The sequence below is a fragment of the Saprolegnia parasitica genome (genome assembly GCF_000151545.1).
Source record: "Saprolegnia parasitica CBS 223.65 unplaced genomic scaffold supercont2.20, whole genome shotgun sequence".
NCBI classification, from domain to species: Eukaryota; Oomycota; class Saprolegniomycetes; order Saprolegniales; family Saprolegniaceae; genus Saprolegnia; species Saprolegnia parasitica.
Window position 1 is genome coordinate 1 of NW_012156414.1, and position 815 is coordinate 815.

General features: G+C 61.3%; 1 protein-coding gene across 1 annotated transcript; it reads left to right on the forward strand.

Annotated features, from left to right (window-relative positions):
- Positions 1–101: 101 nt before the first annotated feature.
- Positions 102–455, forward strand: SPRG_06045 (hypothetical protein; the record flags this gene model as incomplete). Its single annotated transcript, XM_012344770.1, has 1 exon — positions 102–455. A coding segment is annotated over one exon (354 nt), but the record flags the coding sequence as incomplete, so codon positions are not given.
- Between the last annotated feature and the right edge of the window lie 360 nt (positions 456–815).

Genomic DNA, 815 nt, shown 5'->3' on the forward strand with positions numbered 1-815 from the left:
GTCTCAGAAGCTGCCGCAGTACGAAGCCATGGCCAAGCGCGTGCTCCACGTACGTGACTCGTTTCTGCACCCCCGAAATTTCGGATCATCGGTCTGTATAGACGATCAACCGCACCGAGTCGGGCGGCTCATCATACGAAGTGCTCAGTCGTTTGATGCCACCCATCGCGCTGCTTCGCCCCAACTCCAAGGACGCCAACGCCCTCGTCGTGGACATAGACGTTGGGCCGTACGAAGCGGAGGCGCACGTGTGGTGCGTCGGCCTGCGCGTCCGCCTCCGTACGTCGACCGCCTACGTCGTTTGCGACGCCGACGACCCGACCGACGAGTGGTGTGCCATCGACGTGGCCTATCGCAACCGCCTCGCATTTGCGTTCGGCGAGAGCCCGTACACGTCTACCTCGAATGGCGCGCGCGTCGATCGGGCGCGCATCTCGCTGTCGGTCATAAGTTAGAATTTACCATAGACGAGTGTGTCTAATCGCTGCACGTGCACGGCGAGGTCGCGGTTGCGGTGCGCCAGCCGCAGCTGCTCGTTGGTGAGGAGGCGGACTTCGTCTTTGGCGATCTGGAGTTCGTCGCGGAGCTGCGTCACCTACACACATATATCTATACATGCTTTGGTACCGACGACGCAAATACTACCTCGTCTTGCTTTTGCCGTGCGACCGCCTTCCACTCGTCGCGCTCGGCGGCCACCTCGCGCAGCTGGGCCGCGAGCTCTAGCCATGGGCCATGCAACACTTATGCGCTACGAATGCGAGGTGGTACCTTGCTTCTCGGCGCTCGAGAGACGCACGGTATCGTTAGCGTTG